The 16,432-nt window shown below is 56.6% G+C and overlaps 1 protein-coding gene across 2 annotated transcripts; it reads right to left on the bottom strand.

Moving 5' to 3' along the window:
- Positions 1-752: 752 nt before the first annotated feature.
- On the bottom strand, positions 753-5,978 carry FOSL1 (FOS like 1, AP-1 transcription factor subunit). 2 transcript variants are annotated; one of them, XM_058662386.1, is made up of 4 exons: positions 5,521-5,978; positions 3,566-3,763; positions 1,790-1,897; positions 753-1,459 (listed from the first exon to the last, which is right to left on the bottom strand). In XM_058662386.1, the coding sequence occupies exons 1-4, from the start codon at positions 5,620-5,622 to the stop codon at positions 1,037-1,039; spliced, it is 831 nt and encodes a 276-aa protein (XP_058518369.1). In that variant the 5' UTR covers positions 5,623-5,978; the 3' UTR covers positions 753-1,036. The 2 variants fall into 2 exon arrangements, with proteins under 2 accessions (XP_058518369.1, XP_058518368.1); XM_058662385.1 differs by lacking the exon at positions 5,521-5,978 and adding an exon at positions 4,969-5,487.
- Positions 5,979-16,432: the final 10,454 nt, after the last annotated feature.

The raw sequence follows: 16,432 nt of genomic DNA, 5'->3' as shown, positions 1-16,432 counted from the left end.
CTGGGCAGCCTCTGTATGACACTCGCCGCTCCTGGGGTGGGGCACCCTCCCACGGAGGTGGCCCGACACTCCTGCTGTCTCAGGGCCAGTTTGGGGTGGGAATGCACCCTCCCCACCCCCACCTCCAGTGCTGGGACAGACCGTGATCCTGTCCCTGAAGCCGGTCCAGCTCCCTTCCTGTGCTAGACAATGGGGCAGGATGCAGGTGCTGGGGGCCTCGAACCCCCCCAGGCTGCTTCGGGAGTGTGGAAGGGGGAGGAAACAGCGCCCCGTGTGGCGCTTGCGGGAACTCCGTGGTCCCCCACCCCCACCCACGGGCTGATAATCCCCTACAGTTGCACCCCAGAGCCGCCGCCCCCTCGTGCAGCCCTACCCCAGGAGGCTGAACTTGACGCAGCCCTGTGGGTGAGATAAGGCAAGATACGAAAGTATCAAAGAATGTGTCTGAGGTCACGCAGCAGTGAGTCTAGGGCTTTGGGCTCCGAGGAGGCACCCAGGGCCAGAGTTTCAAGCCTTTTATTTCCATCTGGGCAGGTTTGTATAAAAATACTCTTCTTTAGAAAATAAATAGCAGCTGCCCTACCTCTTGAGGGGGCCTGGATTCACCGGGGCTTAACCCTCCTGGGACACTTGTGCAGGAGGGGTCGGCGGAGTGTCCTGTTCTGCTGCCAGTGGGGTTGGGGGCAAGGGTGGTACTTAGTGTTCTGTACTGGAAGAACCTGCTGTCTGGGGTGATCACGGGCACAGGGGAATGGAGATGGGGGATAGAAAGGGGCAAGCACCCCCAGGGGTCTGCAGAGTCTTTGGGGGGCTGTCCACAGTTTTGGTCTATGACTTAGTGTCAGTTGTGCTAGAAAAGCCAGCTCTAGAAAGATGAGGGGCAGCTTTGGCAGCTCCACCCACTGTACCCACTTTCATCTGGAGGACCAGGCCAGCTGGACCCATGGGGGGAGGGGGGAGAAGACGCTGACTGGCTGGCTGGGGTGGCACCTGCAGGGAGGTGGAGCCAGGGGATGGGGTGGGGGGCTGGACTGCCTCATAAAGCCAGGAGGGTTGGGGAGCCCAGGGGGTCAGAGGACAGGTCCCCACTGCTGCTGCTGCTCTTGCGATGAGCTGAGGCGCAGGGCTCAGGGGTGCTGGGATAGGTAAAGACCAGACTGGGGGTGAAGGGAGTCAGGGAGGGTGTGGTCATGAGCGTAGGGGTGTGCAGGGCCTCGGGTTCCAGCACAGGCCCCGGGGAAAGGGACATACAAGGCACGGGGCGGGAGGGGGCCGGTGGGCTGTGGGAGCAACTGGACGAGCTGCCTGCGGCCGCCTCGTCCTGCTCCTGCGCTCCCTGGGGCATCTTGCAGATGGGGCGGTGGGCTTCCAGCACCAACTCCAGGCGCTCCTTCTGCTTCTGCAGCTCCTCGATCTCACGCTGCAGGGCGGACTTCTCCTCCTCCAGCTTGTCTGTCTCCTGCAGAAGGAAAGAAGGGGGCCCCTCAGAAGTGAGGGCATCTCCTTGGGGGTGGGGTTTCTCCAGCAGGGCTGGACTGCAAGTCCCATGAGCCCTTGGGAAAGCAGGGGCACAGCTCCCATCAGGCCTGGGGTGGCTCTGAAGGAAGCAGACTGCTGGTCAGGCTGGGGCTCAGCTGTACTGTACCCTGGTTGTGAGGGAAACATTTTTGACAGTTTTTTTCCAGGAGGACTGCCCCCTCCTGCCCTGCCCAGGATGGGGTGCAGCCAGAATCCTTGGGGAGCTCAGGGGAGTGGGGGGCCTGGGTGCTCTGGGCATGGGCCAGCTCACCGCCTGTAGGAAGTCGGTCAGTTCCTTCCTCCTGTTCCTGCACTTGGCCGCCGCCAGCTTGTTCCTCTCTCGTCTCACTCGGCGACGCTCCTCTTCCTCTGGGCTGATCTGGGGGCAGGAGAAGGAGGCAGACCCTGGTCACTGCTGCCTGGAACTTACCCTGGCCATGCCACAACCTGTGCCATGGACACCGCTGGACCCCGAGTTCAGTGCTCACAAACCTAACCCTCCTTGTTTTCCAGGGACACAGCTAGGGCACCCCGGCCTCCAGCAAGCCTCCCCTGGGTCCCAGATGTGGACATGCCCCTTTTCACAGGGCACTCTTGCTGGCTCTTGACCACCAGTGCTGTCCCCAGGAGCTGTGAGTGCGGTGAGGCGCTCAGCACACCGAAGAAGTTGCGGGGTAGGGTGGAAGGGGCGTCCCTGGGGTTGCCCTCTGCCATGTGTGTGCTCATAGCTTCCACCAAGGGAATGAGGCCACCACAAAGGTGTCCTCTCTCACCTGGGGTCACACAGTAGTGTGTCCACACCTCCTTCTATGTGCAGCTCAACATGTATATCACTTTTAATAAGATTTATTTATTTGGAAGAGTTACAGAGAGCGGGAGAGATAGGTCTTCCATTTGCTGGTTCACCCTCTAGATGTCTACACGGCCAGGGCTGGGCCAGAAGGCAGCCAGAAGCCAGGGTTCATCGGGGTCTTCCCCATGAATGGTAGGGGCCCAAGCACTTGGGCCACCTCATGCTGTTCTGTTTCTCCCGGCAGGCAGCTGGATGAGAGGCTGAGCAGCTGATAGTTGAACTGGTACTATATGGGATGTTGGCATGGCAGGTGGCAGCCTTACCCCCTATGCCATAACACTGATCTCCAGCACACATGTTCTTAACCCACCTTCCATGCCAGGAACTGAGCCCTAGAGCATGGTCAGGGAAGTGTAACTGGTGTACGCTTTGAGGGCAGGAATTGGAATCCATGCACTCCAATCAGTGCTGAGTGACAGGCCAGTGAGTAGAGACCATCACCCCATGAGGCCCCTTCCCAGCCCCAACCTGGGGATACCCAGGGAGGAAGGAAGCAGAGAGGGGTTGCCCCTGCCTGCTTCTGTTGCTCATGGTCCTGTGGCCCTTTGCTCTGTTTTGGGGTGTCCATGGCCTTTCTCATCATCCCAACCTGCACCCCAGCCTCTACGCAGCCTTCTGAGCAAGCTTTTCCCCAAGTAGCGGACATGGCAGGGGAGGGAGCAGAGCCATCTCTTAGAGACACCTACCCAGGGACAAGTGGGGTCAAGGCCTGACTGTACAGTTGGGACCAACCTGGGGCCGGGCCTGTCCCCCTTCTCACTACTGTGTGACCCCAGGTGAGAGAGGACACCTTTGTGGTGGCCTCATTCCCTTGGTGGAAGCTATGAACACACACATGGCAGAGGGCAACCCCAGGGACGCCTCCCCGCTAACATTCCTGTCCCCTCCCGGCTGCCCACCCTGTGAAGCCCCTCTCCTTTGCTCACGTGCACCCGTACATGGTCTCACCAACCCCTCCCTTTTGAGCCCTCTGCCCCCTCTCCATCTGGAATGTTCTTCCCTTCATGCCAAGAACTGCTACCTTCTCCAGCAAGCTCTCTCAGGGGCAGGAATGACCTTTGTTGCTCCTGGGGATGTGGAGAGGGGGGCTTCCCAGGAGCTCCTGTCACTTCCTTCCCTGGGCAACAGGGCCCTCTTTCCCCCATGTCGGTCGCCCCCTAGTGTCCCTGGGCTGTTAGAGCCAGCGCTGCTTACCTGTTCACTGGGCCGGCGCCAACCTCTGGGGGGCGGCTCCAGGGCCTGGATGACTCCGGGTCTGGGCTGGGGAGGGTACTGGGGGTAGGCCAGGGGTCTGGTGGGGTGACCACTGGGCCCCAGAAAGTGAGGCTGCACCATCCACTGCAGTTCCTGGCTGCCACTCACAGTGTTGAGGCTTGGCACCAGGTAGAGCTTCTGAAGGGCAAGAAACAGGGAGCTGAGGTGAGATGGGAGGGGTTGCAAAGTTCCAGGGAGACAGGCTACCCACTGCCCCCGGCCCCCCAGTGCACAGGCTGGTTCACAGCCTGGCAGGCAGAGACACTGACGGAGGGCAAATCTCCACTCACAGCTGTGAGACAATGGGCAAGCCACCAGCGTCTCCATGCCTGCTGTCCCCTTATTAAGTGTGAACCACCAGCTATGCTGCCAACCACTTTACAAAAGTTGAGTCACATCACAGCACGAAACGGGAGGCCAGCTGGCCACAGCCTGCGGACTAGGCGGGAGCCTGGGCTCCTCAGCCACCCCTTGCACTGGGAAGACAGGGTAAGGCAAGGCGGGCAGCTGTGACAGCCCCGTGCCCAGCGCCGCCAGCGAGGGGCACTGCTGTGACTCAAGCTGTCTCCATGCAGCCACTGACTTAGTTGTTTTATCTTTTGTGCCACAATTTCCCGTTTGTACTATCATGGTAGCTGAAGATGACAACATTTCAGGGTGCCAACCTGCACCCTCTGACAGCTTGGAAGTCACCAGAGCGTGCAAACAACTGGACGGCACAAACCGTGCATCTTTTCATCCGTGGGGTCCTAAGTCAGGGTACCCTGGCACCCAACACCAGGTAGCACCATCGAATGCACTTCTAGGTGCCACCCGTGGTGTCCCCTTTCAGCCGGAAATCTGAGGGACAGGCAGGAATGAGGGTGTTGCGCGCTCTGGAAAAGCGAGGTTGGAGCCCTGCGCACGAAGCCCTGGGTGTGGGAGCCTAGGGCACCGCGAGGCGCGGTGCTCCACAAGCTCAGGCAAGTCCGGACAGCCGCGGGCCCGGCAACCCAGTGACCCCAGTTCCGGGCCCGCGGCACTGCCGGCGGCGTCCCCGCTCCAGTTGTCCCGGGTCCTGGCCACTCGGGGCCAGGAAGGGAGGGGCGCCCCAGGGTGACTCAGCCGCCGTGACTCGGCGGAACGGACGCTGCTCCTTCCCTCCCCTGGCGACACGTGCTCGCTGCCCCTCGACAGGAAATGGGCACCTGCGGCTGCCCAAGTCCCCCCAGCCGGCAGCGGGCGCCGTTCCGGGCAGGGAGTCCGGGTGGCGGGGGCTGGGGGTGGAGGGGTGCGCGCGTGCCAGCTGCCCGCTGCGTGACCCATGCGCGCCCTGGCGCCGGCACCACGAAATCCTGATTTACCTCAGCCCGCAAGGGGGTCCACAGCGGGTGCCCCTGCCCCGAGCAGCCAGCTCGGATGTGTGGAGGAAGCAGCTGGGGGCTGGACGTCGGGGTGGGCCAGGCCATCCACATGGCTAGTGGCCGAAGCCGGTGGTCCAAGGGGGGTCCCGCTGCCTGCTGCCCCAGGCGCGACCCGGACTGCGGAGTTCAGGAACTGAGCTGTTTCTAGGGTCCTGGGGACGTCTTTCAAGCCTTCCGGGCTAGGGCTCCCCAAAACGTCCCACGTTCTTCCCGAGGTAAGCAAGAAGATGCTCGGGCCCGAAGGACAGAATGCGGACTGCGAGGGGGCAGGTCGTGCGGGCAGGGTCAGCGGGCAGGGCGCAGCTGGCCCCTGGGCTGCCGAGAACGCTCAGGATCCCAAGTCCCGGCCCCTAGATCTGCGACACGAATGGGTTCTCCGCTCCAGCCCCCGAGTGCGCGGGAACTGACCCCGGCGTCCCTAGCGCGGTCCACCCTCGCGTCCACTCCCCCTCCGTCGGAGAGGGGGACCCTAAGTGTGCCGCTCGCTCTCACCTGCTGCGTCGCCGCCTGCACCACGCCGGGGGGCTGCGCGGGGCCTCCGTACCCGCTGCCGGCTCCGGAGCTCGGGCCGGGTTCGCTGAAGTCTCGGTACATGCCCTAGGCTGGTTGCTTCGTGGGGTCCGCGTCGGCGGCTGGGATTCTGACTCACGCGCGCCTCGCGGAGTCTCTGGGTTTTATGAATGAAAAGTTTTCGGGCTGAACCACTTGCGACCATGGGGGGTGGGGCGTTGCGCGGCGGCGCGGGTCCCCTGGCGGCGACTCCACCTCTCCAGACGCGCCGCCCTGTGCCCGTTTGCCCCCCACTCCTCCGACACGTCCCGCTGTTTGGGGGCAGCTGCCTCTTGGGGGCGGGGGAGGGAAGGGGCTACTGGGCGTCCCCCAGGCGCCGCGGCGGGCCCGCCCCCTGTGACGTAGCTGCCCATACATGGTGCAATTTCCTAGGGGCGTGCAGGTGGAGTCCAGGATTTCCCGGCGCTTTTACGCACCTGCCGGGAGCCGTGCGCCCAGCCCAGCAGCTAGCCCAGCCACCGGGCCCCACTCGCCGGTTCCGGAAGGCGTCCCCGAGCTTTCTCGGCCTGGGCTGGTCGTTTTTGCCTGAGTCAAAGACAACGAAATAATCATAGAGCAGCCTGACCACGCCAGGGGAGGCTGAGACGCAGGATGTGAAGACGACCTGGAAACCGTGAAATGCATAGGGAACAAAAAAGCTATGTGATGAATTAGTTCCATTCTCACCACGTCCTGGAAGTCTGGGGCCTTGCCGGCCTGAAGTCCCTCCACTCCTTCTAAGGCTCCAGCTATACCCGAAAGCCAGTGACTAGCAAACTGTAGCCCTGGAAATGGTGGGGTATGTTAAATAGGAACGGTGAAGACGCTGTGGCTTTGAACTATCCACAGCCAGCTGCAGCGAAAATGTGGTTATTCAGTGTGATTGCAAGGAGCTACAACTTTTTTTTTTTTTGCATTTAACATTTATTTTCATTTGAGAGGCAGAGTTACAGAAACAGAAGAAAAGACAGAGAGAGCGAGCGAGAGAGAGAGAGGTAGTTTCCATTTGCCGATTCACTCTCCAAATAGCCCATCCAAAGCCTGGAGCCAGGCGCTTCTTCCAGGTCTCCCATGTGGGTGCAGGGGTCCAAGCACTTGAGCCATCCTCGACTGCTTTCCCAGGTCATAAACAGGGAGCTGGATGGGGAGTGGAGCAGCCGGGATTCCAACCAGTGCTCATACGGGATGCTTGTACCGCAGACAAGCTTAACTTACTAAGCCGTAGTGGCAGCTCCTGAACCGAGTTTTGATTCACAGAACCATGACACGCAGAGCCTCCAGTGGGGTGCAGGTGTCCTGCGGTCTGCTTTACTGCTGCTGTCCTTTGGGGACTTCCTGGCCACTAGACTTAGTGGGATTGTGTAGGAATGAGGCACTAGAATCAACTGCGCGACAGGGTCTGTCCTCACGGCCATTTCTATGCAGACTGAGGTTGTGCCACCTTCAAGGCCACAAGACAAGAATGACTCTTGTCAAGCTAGCCCAGCTCAGCCAAGTTTCCTCAACCCCCTCCCTTCCCAGCCCTTCCAGTACCTTTTTAGCTTCTGACCATTTTACAGATGGCAAGACGGAGGTCCAGCAGAAGTCAGGAGCTCCTAGGGTCCTAGGGCTGCATTGGGCCCTCCTGCTTGCTTGCCTGTCTGATCATGGATCAGCCCCCACCTTGCTCTCAGGGAGGGCCTGCCTGGAGAGCTGAAGCTAAGGGGTCTGTGGGCACACTCCAGGACACCAGGAGACAACTTTAACCCCAAGTGTCCAGTTCCAGGGCTACCATTTGCTGTCTGTGTGACCTCACATAGATCATTTTTCCAGCCCAGCCCCTGTCCCCGTAGGGCTTCCCTGCGGACCTCTGGGGTTGCTGTGCCCCGAGAAGACTACAAATGGGAATGTGCCCTGCTTGGAAGGGGACTCCCAATTGGGTTCCCTTTCTTGCCCTGGTTCCAGCAAGAATTGAGATGAGAAATACTGGTGAGAGAGAGAGAGAGAGAGAGAGAGAGAGAGAGAGAGAGAGAGAGAGAGAGCAGGGTCAGAAGCAGTGACCTCTGCTAGGACTGCCCACCCCCTGGGTAGGTGGCAGGGTCCTGCTTTGCCCTCAGCTATCAGATGGAAACATTGCAACTGCATCTGAGGGTTGTTGGAAGGGAGGGGTAGAATAAAGTCACAGCCTAGCACAGGGCAAACACTTGACAAATAGTAGCAAAACAGAGATATGCAGTTGGGTGTGTGTGTGTGTACATGACCAGTCTGAAAGTCCCTTCCTGCCCCAACCGTCGGCGGAGCCACAAGGAGGCCCACTGAGAGGCAGTGCATTCCAAATCCTTCAGTCACCAGCTCCTGCCTTGTGGCTGCACAGACGCTCCCAGTGCCCTGACCTCACCAGCCCCTTCCCAGGGAAGCCAGGAGAGGACCAACCCAGGCAGCCAGCAGGGCAGGGTGGGGCTGCCTGGGGAGCTCTTGAGAGACTGGCGGCTTCTCCGCCAGTCTGATCAGCTCCTCCCAATCTCTCTCTCTCTCTCTCTCTCTCTCTCTCTCTCTCTCTCTCTCTCTCTCTCTCTGAGCCCCCCCTGGGACTCTTGGGGCTGCAGAGGTGACCAAATGGTGCCCAGCAGGAACTCTGTGCTGCCGGGGCATTGGAGGTGATGTTTACATTCGCCTGGCCCCATTCTCTTTTTAAATTGAGGTTTACTTTTCATGGAGGTGAAACTCCCATAACGTACAATTAACCGTTTCCAAGTGGCCACTGCAGTGGCATTCAGGCCAGTCAACAGATTGTATAACTGCCACCTCTCTCTAGTTTCCAAACTGTCTCACTCCAAAAAAGTACCCGGTAAGCATTAAGTCACTGTACCGATTCCCACCACCATCCCTGCCGCCCCCCATCCTCTCCAGGCACCCCCGCTGCCCCCCATCCTCTCCAGACATCCCCCTGCCGCCCATCCTCTCCAGGCACCCCCGCCGCCCTCATCCTCTCCAGGCATCCCCCCCGCCCCCATCCTCTCCAGGCACCCCCGCCGCCCTCATCCTCTCCAGACACCCCCTCCGCCCCCCATCCTCTCCAGGCACCACACGACTGTTCTCCCTCTCTGCTTCTGTCTCCATCATTTCTTCTTCTTTTCAAGATTTATTTGTTTTGATTGCAAAGTCAGATTTACAGAGAGAAGAAGAGACAGAGAGGAAGATCATCGGTCCGATGATTCACTACCCAAGTGACCGCAATGGCGGGTGCTGCTCCAATCCGAAGCCAGGAGCCAGGAACTTCCTCCTGGTCTCCCACGCAGGTGCAGGGTCCCAAGTCTTTCGGCCGTCCTTGACTGCTTTCACAGACCACAATGGCTGGATGGGAAGTGGAGCTGCCGGGACATAAACTAGAGCCCTTATGGGATCCTGGTGCTTGCAAGGTGAGGATTTAGGCATTGCGCCATTGTGCCGGACCCTTATTCTCCATCCTAGGGGCATAAGGTACTAGCTCACTGTTGTGTTTCCTTTGTTACCAGTTTGCTCATGTGCTTCTCCATCTTAGGGACAGTGTCTCCTTTGGATAGAAGTCGCTCCTACTCCTTGGTCTGTTTGAAGTGGGGTGGTTGTTGGTTTGCTGTTGACTTGTACCAGTTATTCCTGTATTCTTCATTTCTTCCTCTTCAGGAGGAGGTCTTTGCACATTCACGGTGATTTCTTTGATGTAGGAAAGTTGAGTATTGGGGCCAGTGCCGTGGCCCAATGAGTTAGGCTGTTATTTGACACACCAGCACCCTGTATCAGGGGACACCGGACCACCGTGCCTGGGAAAGCAGCAACAAGATAATCGAAGCCCTTGGGTTTGGCTTCTTTTGCTGGCCAGGCCGGTAGGTGTCACCTGGGCTGGTGCTGAGCCAGGTACCTCTGCTGGGTGTAGAGCTTTCCAGTGGAGGAATATTCTAATCACTTCCCCATTCTCCTGGCGGTGCCTTTATGACGACAATAAAACAACTGCGTTTATGGAGAAAAGCGATTTCCATGGCTCACTTTTTGGGGGCCAGGAGTGGGTAAAGCCATCCCTTACAATGCTCGCATCCTGTATGGGCACCGGTTCAAGCTCTGGCTGCTCCACTTGAATCCAACTCCTGGATAATGTGCCCGAGGAAGGCTGCAGAAGATGGCTCCAGTCTGTGCTCCTGCAGCCACACAGGAAACCCAGATGAAGCTTCTTAGCTTCCACTTGGGCAGCGAGAAAGTGGAAGAAAGGCCTCTGTATGTCTGTAACTCTATGATCAGATAAATATAGATAGATAAATCTTTTTAAATTAAATGTACATTTTGCAGATACAAGAGGCTCCTTCAAAAGTTGAATGAAAAAGTACATTTGGGCCAGCAGCGTGGCCTAGCGGCTGAAGTCCTCACCTTGAACACGCCAAGATCCAATATGGGCACCCATATGACTGTAATAAAAAGAAATTAAATCTTTTTTTAAAAAAAAAAACAGTCAGATATACAGAGAGGAGAAGAGATAGAGAGGAAAATCTTCCGTCCGATGATTCACTCCCCAAGTGACCGCAACGGCCGGTGCTCGCCGATCCGAAGCCAGGAACCAGGAACCTCTTCCTGGTCTCCTATGCAGGTGCAGGTGCAATGCATTTATTTCAAAACTTTTTCCACCAAGGTGAATGCACTTTCTTTTCTTTTTTTTTTTTTTAAGATTTATTTATTTTTATTACAAAGTCAGATATACAGGGCCCGGCTCAGTGGCCTAGTGGCTAAAGTCCTCGCCTTGAACGCACCAGGATCCCATATGGGCGCCGGTTCTAATCCCGGCAGCCCACTTCCCATCCAGCTCCCTGCTTGTGGCCTGGGAAAGCAGTCGAGGACAGCCCAACGCATTGGGACCCTGCACCCGCGTGGGAGACCCAGAAGAGGCTTCTGGTTCCCGACTTCGGATTGGCACAGCACCAGCTGTTGCGGTCACTTGGGGAGTGAATCATCGGACAGAAGATTTTCCTCTCTGTCTCTCTTCCTCTCTGTATATCTGACTTTGTAATAAAATAAATAACTCTTTTTTTAAAAAAAAGAAAATACATTTTTTAAAAAGATTTTTTTTTTCATTTGAAAAGCAGAAATACTGAAAGAGAAGGTGTTACAAAGAGACATCTTCCATCCCCTGGCTCGTTACCCAAATGTCTACAACAGCCAGAGCTGAGCTGATCTGAGGCCAGGAACTTCTTTTGGGTCTCCCACTAGATGCAGGGACTTGAGTCAGCCCCGCTGCTTTCTCAAGCAGAAGCAGGGAGCTGGATGGGAAGTGACGCGGCTGGGACTCGAACGTGTCAGTGCCCGCATGGGAAGCCAGCACCCCAAGTGGAGACCTCATCTATTATAATTTCATTTTTTCCTTTAAAATACTGGGTTTTATGTACGAATTTTCAAAATGAATAATTTTATTTGAAGAGAAAGAGAAGTTTCTCACCTGAGTTTTCACTCCCCTCAAAGTGTCCCCAGCAGCTACACCTGGGCTGGAGCAAGGTAGGAGCCTGGAAGTCAATCCGTGTCTCCCCAAGGGTAACCCGAGCGCTGAAGTCACCATTTACTGGCTCCTAGGATGCCAGCTGCAGGACGCCCCACTGAACAGAGCTGGGACTTCCACAAGACCTTCTGGGCTTTGGGCACCCCACATGGCAGCTGATTCATGACACAAATACCCACCCTGACTTATTTTTATTTACTGGTCTGGAAGAGTGGGAGAGAGAGAGAGAGAGGGAGAGGGGGTTCACTCTCCAGAAAGTGAAGCCAGGAACTCCACCCAGGTCTCCCATGTGGGTGCAGGGGCCCAAGGACTTGGGCCATCTCCCACTACTTTCCCAGTCTATTAGCAGGCAGTTGGATAGGAAGTAGGTGGCTAGTACTTGAACTGGAGCTAACATAGGATGCCGGCATTACAGGCTGTGGCTTTACCCACTACACCGCATTGCTGGCTCGTCCTTACTATTTCTTACACATTTGGGGGCAGGCATTTGGGACACCCACGAGTGTGTGTGTGTGTCTGCTTGCTACCCAGCTCCCTGCTGATGCACACCCGGGGCAGCACAGCTGATGGCTCTAGCACTTGGCCCCTTGCTTACCAGGCGGGAGACCCTGTTGGAGTTTCTTATTCTCAGCTTCAGCCTGGTCCAGCTCAGGCTGCTGCAGCCACTTGGGGAGTAAACCAATGGGTGGAAGATCTTTCTCTATGTCTCCCCTCTCTGCAAGTCTGCCTTTCCAATATACATAAATAAAAGATGAATGGAGGGGCCCGGCACAGTGACCTAGCAGTTAAAGTCCTCACCTTGAACACCAGGATCCCATCTGGGTGCCGGTTCTAATCCCGGCAGCTCCACTTCCCATCCAGCTCCCTGTTTGTGGCCTGGGAAAGCAGTTGAGGACGGCCCAATGCATTGGGACACTGCACCCGTGTGGGAGACCTGGAAGAGGTTCCAGGTTCCCTGCTTCGGATCGGCGCAGCACGTGCCGTTGCGGCCACTTGGGGAGTGAATCATCGGACGGAAGATCTTCCTCTGTTTCTCCTCTCTGTATATCTGACTTTGTAATAAAAATAAATAAACCTTTTTAAAAAAATAAATAAAAGATGAATGGAGGTGTGGTCTTTGCAGTGTGTGCAGTGGGTGAGGCTGTTGATTGTGGCACTAGCATCGCATATCAGAGCATTGGTCCAGTGGCTGCTCTGCTCACAGTCCAGCTTCCTGCTACCATGCTTGGGAAAGCAGCAGAGGCTGACCCAATGTTTGGGTCCCTACCATCCATGTGGGAGTTCCCAGCCCATCCCTGATTATTGTGGACTTTTAGGTAGTAAAACAGCAGATGGGGCCCGGCACAATAGCCTAGTGGCTAAAGTCCTCACCTTGCATGTGCCAGGATCCCATATGGGTACCAGTTCATGTCCCGGCTGCTCTACTTCCCTTCCTGCTCCCTGTTTGTGGTCCGGGAAAGCAGTCCAAGAGAACCTGCACTCATGTGGGAGACCTGGAAGAAGCTCTTCCGTGTTTTTCTGTCAACTGGCCAGGGTTTATTTTTGTTTTAAAGGTTTATGTGTTTATTTATGTGCAAGTCACAGTCATGCATACACACACACAGATACACACAGCTCCTCCAGTCACTGATTCCTTCTCTAAATGGCTCCAACAGCTGAGGCTGGGCCAGAAGCCTGGAAGCCCATGTGGGTGTCCCCCATGGGCATCAGGGTTATCATTTCTCACCTCCTGTGCGTAGTGATGCTGGTGTCACTCAAGGCGGTTTAACCCACTATTCCACATGCCTGCGTGTGTATGCCCTTAACTTGATATCTGTATTTGTCAACAGGAGGTACTTGCTGGCAGGGGTGCTGAGATAAGGCACAAGGCCAGAGAAGTGCCAGGAGCGTGGGTTCAAGTCCTACCTCTGCTTCTGACTCCAGCTTCCTGTTAAAGTACACGCTGTGGGCAACAGGTTCCTGCCACCCCACCCACCCACAGGCATGGGTGACCGGCACTGAGTTCTGCGCTCTTGGCTCCCAGCCCTCAGCCCAGCCCTAGGCCCAAGTATCAGGAAAGAGAACCACTGAATGTGGTTCCCAGCCCTCAGCCCAGCCCTAGGCCCAAGTATCAGGAAAGAGAACCACTGAATGGAAGATAATCTCCATCTCAGTATCACTAAACACATTTTTAAAAAAGATTTATTTATTTTTATTACAAAGTCAGATATACAGAGAGGAGAGACAGAGAGGAAGATCTTCTGTCTGATGATTCACTCCCCAAGTGGCTGCAACGGCCGGTGCTGTGCCGATCCGAAGCCGGGAACCAGGAACCTCTTCCAGGTCTCCCACGCGGGTGCAGGGTCCCAAAGCATTGGACTGTCCTCAACTGCTTTCCCAGGCCACAAGCAGGGAGCTGGATGGGAAGTGGAGCTGCTGGGATTAGAACCGGCGCCCATATGGGATCCCGGGGCGTTCAAGGTGAGGACTTTAGCCGCTAGGTCACTGTGCCGGGCCCACTAAACACATTTACAAAATAAACCAAAATGTGGCTGAGCTTTTTCTGGCTGTTGAGTTCTGTGCTGTGGGGCCATGTCTTCTAAAAAGAGCCTGTCTCCTGCCGCCTTGGCTCACTCAGCCCCAGGTCCTTCTCCAGGGTACTTAGAGCCTATCTTGGCCAGTTCCGGGAGGGCTCCTTTCGGCCCCCTAGACCTGGGGCTCCCCACCCCTTCCTGTTCTCCAGGCTTCTGGCAGCTGAGCCAGCCCCCCGTGTCCTGACCATGGGTGCCAGTTCCTGCTCTGAGCCAGGAGTGGTCATACAGGGATGAAGGGCTGGTGGGCCTGGGCTGCGCCAATAAATTGCCCCACCCATGCTAGGAGAACCTCGGGACACTGTGTAAACTGAGTCATTGGGGGCCGGGGTGAGTCACATAGCCTGTGAGTGGGAGCCAAGTGGGTCACAGCTCGCCTGCGTGGGGGCCCTGGTCACGCCTAGGGAGCCGTGACTCTCAGCTTCCTATGACACCCAGCAGGGGCATGGGAAGCTGTGCTGGCAGCCCAGGGAAAGGAGGCTGACCCGCTAGGGAAGCGCTGGGCTCTGCAGGGTTTTGGCGGGAACTCTGCGCCGCCCTCTCCAGGCCTCTGTGGGAGGCAGCGTCAGTCACAGAGCCCAGAACTGGTGGACCTGTTTCCTCTCCTGGGGGACCCCAGGGGCAAGGTTGGGACCTGTAGGTGGGAGACTTGGTCACAGGGAGGCCAGTGTCCCGGGGGGCCTGAGGTCCGGTGCTGGCTACTGGCTGCTCCTGCCTGTGTTTCGTCAGGACGAGGGGACCGGTAGGCGCCAGGCAGCTGGGTCCTGCTCCAGGCACAGTTCCTGCTAATGGGCTCCGGGAGACTACGCGTCTTTGGGTTTCTGTCACCTCCAAGGGAACCCTGGATTAAGTTCCCTGAGAAATGGATCGATGTCTAGGAACTCTCTTAATTTAAGTAACTTATTTTAAAAAAAGGTTTGTTTTGTTTTTTGAAAAAGTTACAGAGAGGAGAGGGAGAGAGAGAGAGAGAGAGAGATCTTCCATCCTTCCACTCATTTCCTAAATAGCTGGGCTGGCTGGAGCGGGGCTGGTCTGAAGCCAGAAGACAGGAGCAGCTTCTTCCGGGTCTCCCAAATGGATGAGGGGGCCCAAGGACTTGAACCATACTCCACTACCTTCCCAGGCATGTTAGCACGGAGCTGGATGGGCAGTGGAGCAGCTGGGATGCATGTGGAATGCTAGTGTTATAGGCGGCAGCTGAACTTGTTGAGCCACAGTGCTGCTCTTAATTCACTTTTTTAAAAGTGTTTTTTCTTCCAAAATAAAGCTGGGATGAAAAGCAGGCTTCCCCCTGGTCCCCATCTCTGCTTCCTGCCCCGGAGCAGCTCTCCCTGCAGCCCTGGCACGCTGGGCCTCCTGGGGCCCTCTACCTCACTTGTACTTTCCTGGGAGGCCAGAACCAAAACCAGATGGTGCTGGTGGGTTTCTTAGCTGAGTGCTGTCAAGCCTGCTCTCGGTGCCTGGAGATGAGCGGCACAGAGTGGGGAGTTTCCCTCCTGGGATGAATCAGCCGTGTGACCCAATCCTGGTCCCTGCCAAGGCCCTCCCAGCCAGTGGGAGTGGGGTACAGCTGCCCTGGATGGGAAAATCCCACAAACCCTGCAAAAGCTTGGGCCACAGGCTTCTCTCAACTCAGCCATTTCCTGGCTTCCCGCTTCTATGGAGCTCTGGCTGGGGCAAGGGTCAGAGGGAGAACTCCACCCCATCCCCCACCATGGGGGCTTCACATATTGAGTGACTCAGAGGAGGGAGAAGTGTGGGTTCAGTTGCCTCCCTTCACGTCCTGGGGTTTCGGGCACTACCCTGTCCCCATGGGGGAAGGGGCTGGGGACCAAATGGAATGCCAGCCTGTAGGGTGAGCTTTGGGGAGCCGTAGGCCTGTCAGGGGAAGGGCCCCAACTATGCACCTGGGAGACTGCTACCCAGGCTGGGGTAGTTTCTGCATTCACTGGGCCTGTTTCCATGGTGCAGTCCACACTTTGGCCCAACCTCCCTGCCAGGTGGCCCTGGGGTCCCTGCCTAGCTGTTCCAGGGTCCAGCATTCCTTCCTGGAGCAATGGTTCAAGTCCTGGCTACTCCACTTCCTACCCAGCTCTGTGCTACTGCACCTGGGAAAGCAGCAGCAGATGGTCCAGGTTCTTGGGTCCTGACACACATGTAGGAAACCCAGATGTAGTGTTTCTGCCTCCTGGCTTCGGCCTGCACAAAATCTGTTACGGTTACATTGGGGAATGAAACAGTAGATAGAAGCCCTCTGTTGGGCCTGGTGCGATGGCTCAACTGGCTAATTGTCCCCTTGAGAGCTAGGGCTTGGGGTACAACTGACTAGGGAATTGCATCCACCAGTATGTGTGTGTTGGTTGGTGCAGGTGACAGACTGAAACTGACCCTCCAACGGTGCATATAAGAGTCAAATTGGGCCCTGTACGATGGCTCAGTGGCTAAATCCTCATCTTGCATGCGTTGGGATCCCACATGGGCACCGGTTCACATTCTAGCTCCACTTCCAGTCCAGCTCCCTGTTTGTGGCCTAGGGAAGCAGTGGAGAATGGCCCAAAGCCTTGGACCCTGTAACCACTTGGGAAACCCAGAAAGAAGCTCCTAATGCCCCACACCGGGGACCTAGGGTGGGGGGGGAGCCTGGGTGGGGCTTCTCCCTTAAAATCCCCCTTTTCCTTAGATACATGAAGGAAACAATATGGAAATAGTATCTTACCCATTTTCCTGTAGCCCTTGAACCTCTTTACCCTAATTAGCTATGTAAGGATTGTCAAAAATAAAATTAAAAAAT

The sequence above is a fragment of the Ochotona princeps genome, chromosome 4 (assembly GCF_030435755.1).
Source record: "Ochotona princeps isolate mOchPri1 chromosome 4, mOchPri1.hap1, whole genome shotgun sequence".
In the NCBI taxonomy this organism is placed as follows: Eukaryota; Metazoa; Chordata; class Mammalia; order Lagomorpha; family Ochotonidae; genus Ochotona; species Ochotona princeps.
This window is presented reverse-complemented; position numbering and strand designations above follow the sequence as displayed.